The 7,667-nt window shown below is 41.0% G+C and overlaps 1 protein-coding gene across 16 annotated transcripts in view; it reads right to left on the bottom strand.

Annotated features, from left to right (window-relative positions):
• Nucleotides 1–7,667, bottom strand: part of RABGAP1L (RAB GTPase activating protein 1 like) — a 255,581-nt gene that overhangs the window by 12,539 nt on the left and 235,375 nt on the right. For 13 of the 16 annotated variants that reach the window (XM_068690408.1, XM_068690406.1, XM_068690409.1 and 10 more), the window contains one exon: nt 4,507–4,599. In XM_068690408.1, coding sequence (XP_068546509.1) covers nt 4,507–4,599 — 93 coding nt within the window. Of the gene's footprint in view, nt 1–413; nt 4,229–4,506; nt 4,600–7,667 lie in introns of those variants that run through there. The other 3 variants (XM_068690414.1, XM_068690420.1, XM_068690419.1) reach the window with 2 other exon arrangements.

Raw genomic sequence — 7,667 nt, 5'->3', positions numbered from 1 at the left:
AAATTACTTCTGATGCCTCTGAGATATACACAGGGTTTTTATAAAATACCAGTTGCAATGGAATGAAGCTCAATAGATGGAGCTGGTTCATTATAGCAGGACTCACAAGCAGTATTTTGTAACCTGACATTAGCCAACTAGTCAGACCTGTTAGTTATCCTCAGTGTAAACTGACAGCTCCCTGCCTTTTCTTCAGACACCACTAACAATTTACTGACTATGCCAACAATTTCCTTCTCTTCAGTATCACCCAGTTTCTAGGTTTCTACAATCATTAAAACACAAGATTCCCTCTTTCCTAAATTCCTCTTTCCTGTTACAAAAGGCATCTGGTGAACTCTTTTAAAAGGAGGATACTGCATTTCCAAAAGGGACAAACACCGCTGGTACGGACAAACACAAAAAAAACTTACCTCCAGTAAAGTCACAGACCAAATACTGCTTTCAACCATTGGTGTAAAGACAGTGAAAACAGGATATAAAATAATTTTTAATACCAACAAAAGTAGCCAAAATAAAATAAAATAGCCAAATCTTCAGTGGGTTTTTGGTTCCTATTTTTAAAGAGGATATTCTCCAACTTCCATTACGTACTTGACAGAAAGAAGACAAACTTGAGAGCAGCAGGCAAGCCTCAGCCCAGGAAGACCGAAAGGCTTAGACTCCACCCTTTGCTCCCATCCAGCCAGCATGAAGGAGCGATACCAGACATGACTAGTGATGATGAGGTATTCTCTCTATGCTGCTACTCAAGCTGGGTGTAATGAGTCACAAACCTTGTTAAGCAATTCAGTGTCACATTTGCTGATGAACAAACACCCAAACCACAGATCTTTGGGCAAGAACAGGTCCTCAGTGGCAGAATGACAGCATGAATTAAAATTCACTTTCCTAGATGCAAGCAAACTGAGGTCTTTGTAAGCCCATTGGAAAGAGCTCTGGCTTGTGAAGGCAGCTCTGAAGGAAAATCCTGTAAAGCGCCACCTAGAAAGCCAAAAGGCTTTTACAGCAAACTGTCCAGGAAAACCTTTCATGGGAAGCAAAACTCAGGCACCCGGAGGTAGTTTGTGTTTTTTGCTTGTTGACTCAAAAAATATTCCCAGAAGTGCCATAGCACTTTTTTTTTTTTTTTTTTCCCTTTCCTTTTTCTTAAAACCACAAACAAACAAAAAATCTACATCAGTAGTTACCTTACATTTTTCCTCATGGCAGTTACCAGGACTCTGAATAAAAATGACCAGTGTATTAGTTTTTGCTTCCACTTCAAAGACACAAAAGGCTGTTATCTCCAAATTACCTTTATTCAGACAGACAACATCTCTGTCACGCAACAAAGTCCACAGATGAAAATGCATTCCTACCTTCAGAACAGAACCCTGGGCACAGGCAGGGTCTGACTGGAAAACTCCAGCCAACTTTGCATGAACATATCCTTTTTATTTAAACTCAAAGATTCCTAGATCCAACTTCAGCAGTTTCTTATCAAATCAACCACAACCCTGTTACATGAGATGTTCTGTTCTCAAACACGGAAAAAAAAAATATAGAAAAATATCAATCTGAATCATATTGCTGTTTTTTCTGCACATACAGGTCACTTTTTTATTGACTTCTATAGGCAATTTTTAATTTATTTTAACTAAAAATCATGAAAACTGGTGGCAAACAGGAGTTTAGAACTTGTTTACTTTTACACCCTTTTAAAATCTGACAAAAATATGAGTGATAACTTGTTATATGTAATAGAAGATAAAATTAGTTGACTGTGAAAACATCCAAAAAAAAGAAAAACACAAAAAAACAAAACACTTTTCCTACATAATACTTGTAAATACAGGAGAAAAACACCAAACCTTATTGCTCTCTTTAATACTGTTCTTTTGGTAAATCAAGTCTACTGCAATCAACATGTGAAACAGGAGCTGCGCAGGAACTCCTGTGGCATGTAACACATCTTACTGTAGCACATGAACTCAACCTCTCAAGAAAACATGACGGGTGAACGGCAGGCCTGGCTTCACAAAACCAGCCCTCTTCTGGAGCTTACGGAGCACTCAGGTTGGTGGCTTTGGAGCAGCAGCTGCCAGCTGGCTGGATACACCCCTGCTGCCCTCAGCCCTCAGACACAGGGCATTTTTCCTGGGGCTCCTCAGCCCAGAAGGTCATTTCACAGGGAGACGTCCTTCCTTGCTGCAATTCCGAAGTGCCAACACACCCCCATTGCTGTGGTACACCTCTATAGTCCCAACAAATCTCTTTTGGCAACAAGAACTGTGATACGCTGCAAACAACAAATCTGTAAAAGCTATAACTAAAAACTGTCAACAAACTGCAAGCATGTTTCCTCCTCGACCTAGAAGAGGAGTGTTCGGCGTGGATCTCCATGCATCTAAGGAACACCTCCTTCCTGGGTAGTAAATTAAAATAACATTTTTTTCTGGAAGAGAAGCTGTAAAAAGTGTAACAACGTGGGCCTTGGGGGCACAGCCCAGGCAGAGAGCATGCAAGGCCAGAGGGAGCTAGCAGCAATGCTGTGCTCAGAGGCAATACCAGCTCTTCAAAGCAGTGGAGACTCAGTTATTTCCCAAACCAAGCCCAGCTGGACAGCGTCTAGCACTGACGCTGCCAAAACAAAATGCATTTGTAAGCATATGGGCTGCTGTATGATCTTTTAAGGGACAAGTGAAGCTGACTTTTTACTTTCTGCCCACTAGGAAACACTATGGAAATGTCCATTCCCACCAATCTCAGCCTGACACAAATAAAATCAAGCAAGACAAGAAGCAGAGAACACTTACAAGCATTTCTCCATGACATCCGTCAGCTGAAAAATGAGTCCAAACTGTGCATTTAATGTGAAGCTAACCAGTTATGGAGCCTCTCTCTAATCACAGCATCAGTAAGAAGAGCAGAACCAATCCAGTGAGTTACAAAAGTACAAGCCCAAACTTGGGCTGTGATCTTGACTGTGACAGTGACTCACACACGCAGGGGCCAAAGAGCCACTTTTTAATTATCCCCCAACTGCAAACGAGGATATATTCTTCACCACCAGTTTCCCAAGATTAACTAGTTAAGGTGCTCCTCCAGAGCTTTAAAGAAGCCTTCTTTCTGTTTTAAGCATTATTTTAATTCCACAGTAGCATGAGTGAACCACTTAATTTTTATTTATTTATTTTTTTAATAGAAATTTTCTGGTTAACAACTCTTGGCTGCTACAGCAGTCCCGGTCCTCATGAACCATAAAACGTACACTCCTTAACATAAAAAACTATATTTAAAACATTGATGTTCACAGGTAAATACTTTAAAAAAATAAAAATTAAAAAAGTCAGTTTTACTTTCTCTGTAACTGCAACTCTATCTCATCCTATTTATGAAGCACGGCATAGTCTTTTGCCACAGGTTTTCACACTGTGGTTTTCTGAACATGGTGTACTTTCCTTACGTTCACATACTGTGTAAACCTTTGCACGCCCTATTATTTACTACTCCACATTCCAGGCATTCTCTATACCAACAGCATTGTCACTTCACATAATAAGGCACAATGAAGAACAGCAGGATAACAATACAGGTGTGTGTAAGCAACATCAATTCCCAGCAAAACTGGGCAATATGCAGTAAAGTGCTTCAATTCTGGCAGCTTCACCTAAGGAAATCTAACCTCTTTTTAAAATAAGCAAGTAATAAATGAATCCTGAACTCTATGTAAAGTGTAAACATAGAGGCAGAACCTCCATCACACAAAAATCTATGGCAACAGAATGTAGCAGTAACAATAAAATAAATACACCAGAATGATAAGCAATACTGATCCAAAATTTAAAAACTATTATTTTTTTGGTGAACTATCAAGTTATCATATGAATAACTGAAGCTCTATTCCTCTGCTGATCTAAAGCAGGATATTTATTACTATGAATTCTACTGCAGTAGTACATTAGGACTCCAGGCAAGCTCAGGATCCCACTGTACTAGCCATCATATTAGCAAAAAAAAATTACTAACATTTCCTGCAAACAGATGAAAAACAAGGATCATATCAGTCAAGGAAGAGTTCATCTTCCAAAAGTCTCTGTGGATGTTACTGCACACAGCTTGTGCTAGAACAATGTGTATTTTCTCCTTTTTGTGTCTGTAGCTGAGAATCACCCTTTGTTTCTGCGTCTCATGAAGATCTCCCGTAAAAGTGCAACAGCAGGAGAGTTACCTACAAACATATAAACTGAAAGAAGAAAAATATTATATGTGGCTATTTGAAGATGTCTTGAGAGTAACAAATTGTGATTCAAATACTCCTGTAAAACACTAAGTCCAAGCGTTCAAAGTGCTCTTTCAAGAAAGGGGATGAGTTTCACCTGCCATTTTAATTCCCTAAAATCTGCATCAGCATATCCTAGAGAGGTGAGCGTGGTACATGTACCTCTGCTTAACTGCTAAAACTGGATCACTTCCCACAGAATGTAGCCAACGAACCAAGTTCCCGTACAGCATCTCCCGTACCTTGTATCTGTCCATGGGATCTTCCTGTTGCAGCTGACTCTCTCGCATTGTTTGGTACTCTTTCTCATATTTCTTCAGCTTTTTTGTTGGCACCTGTGGAACACATTTGGAAGACGTGCATTTAGAGATTAGAGAAATGCTGGACCGGCTGCCTGAAAGCTCTGCCTGCAAACAGGAAGCAAAGCAAGTGCTGGAAAGCTGCTGATGAATGAAGTCGCTCCCCATTGCCCCCCCGTCCCTACTCAGCAAGCCATGTCAAACACTTACCAATACAGTTCACACTGGCAGAAATTCCTTCTGCGCCTACAGTTGTTAATTTTTCAAATACTTAGCAGAAAATGAGAGTGAAGTAGAGACGTTTTAATGAGAGAAACAAGAAGGAAACACAAACAACAGGATTGAGAGAACAGGGATGAGGAAAATATGCTTTGATATGTATGATTCACTAAAACAAAGTGCCTTAGCAAAAAAAACTGCTACCACCGAGATTAGAAGAAAAGAGTGTGCATGCACAAGGACTGGATAGTTCCCTGGGGGAGATCAAAGTAATGGTTTTTATTGCTGAAAGAGTATTAATGTCTAAATTGCTAGCTTGTGACCAATGCCCTCATGCAGTCTGGCACCAGAATCCTAGGCTAAGGTGGAGACGCTGCAGCGCTCGCTTCCAGCCGCAGCAGGGAAACAGCAAAGCAACAACACAGAAATCACAAGCCGTTTGGTAAACAACCCTGCAGAAAGGTCAAGTCCCAGGGAGTTTGATTTCTGGGAAAGCACAGCTTTGAACCTGAAACAAGGTACACAGAGAGCCCAAGTATGTTTTTAAACAACGCATGGAGATCCTTTGCTTTACTTTCACCTAATTGGTAACGCCATGTGTTACGAGCCATCCTGCCTCTCTCTGGAGACCGGTAATAGCATTACTGTACCTCTGCTGTACAATGAGAAGCTGCCCATTATCATATGCTGGCATCCAGAGAGATCACTAACACAACACACCATCAGGACTTGTAAATACATGCTCTTTCTGATTTGTTACGTATTTCTGATCTGTTATGTATCTGTTTCTTCCTCTTGTATGTATTGATCTTGTCTAGCTAACTGCTGGTGCAAGGGCATGCCACCGTCACCTTGCCTGAGGGCACAAAATTACTGCCAATGAGCAGAGATACATTTTTACATGTGGTTTTGCTGTTGGTTTTCAGTCCAATACCTCCTTCCTCTGCGATACGAGATGGGACCAGCAAGTTCTCAGCATCACTGCAGAGAGGCCTCTGGGAGGTACAGGAGAAAACGTGAAACCTGTGACCCGCACAGCAGAGTGTGCAAGGAGCTATCCTGGAGAAGCAGACAGTGCTAACAAAGCCATACTGATGCCCACAATCACAGATGAAATCTTACACAAGCCTCCTCCCCCCCCCCACCCCCCAAAAAAAAACAAAAACAAAGCAAAGCAAAGGGGAAACAAAAACTACAAAAACTTCCAGCGTTTCGGACGTCCAGATGCAAATTTCACTTCTATCACTCAGTATTGCAAACCACAGTGAAATACAAATAATTTAATGAGAGGCGCTTTTTAACTTTTCAACTGGGCAACACACTAGGTTAACAACCAGCCCTTTTTGTCTTAGCTGCAACTTGAAACCACTGATGCTATTTAGTAATCAAGAATAAGAAATCAGTTTGGAACAGAATTTTGAACTCCGTAAACCCATCATGCATCCAAAGCCTCATCTATTCCCTCCTTCAGAAATGCTTACTTTAATCTTACCCAGAGAAACAGATCAAGGCTCCCAGGCTGGAGCATTACAAGGATCCTCCAGACCCAGCTCTCTTGTGTTATTTTGGCATTTTATGCTCCTGTGTGCTACCAGCACAAAATTAAGATAAGCATGAGGGAAACATCGTGGGGCAGTATGGCAAAAAGGTGCAACATAGGTGAGACTTAGGAGATGATCTCTTCAACTAAATATTCCCCTGATTCTGGTGCTTTTAACTAAGCTTTTACAGTACAAATAAGAAGTAACTCTCACTACAGAGAGAGAGGGAGAGAAGTGTGCCACACATGCAGCCACATGAATCCTTCAGCAGGAATCGAGCTCTCGGAGGGCATGTCTTAACACCCTGTAACTTCCCACCAACCACTCATCTCTTCTTTACATTCCCCAGTTTTGATTCACAGCCGTGAGTAGGACCATGCCTGGGTCCTCTGTGGCCACAGCAGGGGCAAGTTCACAACTCCTCCAAGAGCCAGCGGCTGTGTGCTGGGACCAAGCGCAGGGTCCGCACGCCTGGTCTGCTCTCCAGCAAGTGGCGTGCCAATGTTTCTTTACCAGTGTTAGCAGCAAATATGCTAAACCCGGATCAAAGCATCAGGGTACATGAGAATATGCAGCGTTGTAGTTAGAAAATGGCTTCTGTGCTCATCAAAAGAATATCCTGGCTTTGGCATGGCAATGCCAATGTACGCTACAACCTTGTCTTAATTGGAAAGCAGTACCTAAATACATTGAAATTCTATCTTAAGGATTTTGTTATGGGAGGAAAGTCCTACTAGAGAACCAGTTCATACTAATCCACTTATCCCATGAAATACAAACCCTAGCAGGTATGCTTCATAACTCTGGCAGAGACTAGGTTACTCTGTTATTGTCTATTCAGCCACAGTATTCAAAGAAGTTTCGTGATTTATTACAGCACTTTCTCCTTCTGCAAATACCCTGCTAAACTAAAACAACAACAACAACAAAATTAAAGCCCGTTTCCATATTTCCTAATTTAATGCCCTTAAAAAATTTGTGAATTCAGCAAGGGACTTGTCTTTAAGCCCTTCTATAAGCACCTAGTGCTAGCTGTGCTTTGGTCTTCATGGATTGCTCCTGAACAAAGCGTGCTCATAAATTTTCTGTAAAAGCTTCTGTAATATTGATTTCTTCTTCCTTAAGCACCACGAGACATATTGGCTAGAACTGATGGTTATCAAATTTAGGAGACTCTCATGGTTTATAAACATTGTTCATCTGTTTATCTCAGTATCTTCTTGACTCACTTTATTTTATTGTCTTCATGCATAAAATCAGATCACAACTAGTCATACATACAGAAAAAGCCACGCAGAGCATCTTAACAAAACGTCCATGCAGAAGAAATGAACAAACAAAAAC

Source organism: Anas acuta, chromosome 8 (assembly GCF_963932015.1).
Source record: "Anas acuta chromosome 8, bAnaAcu1.1, whole genome shotgun sequence".
Taxonomy (NCBI): Eukaryota; Metazoa; Chordata; class Aves; order Anseriformes; family Anatidae; genus Anas; species Anas acuta.
This window is presented reverse-complemented; position numbering and strand designations above follow the sequence as displayed.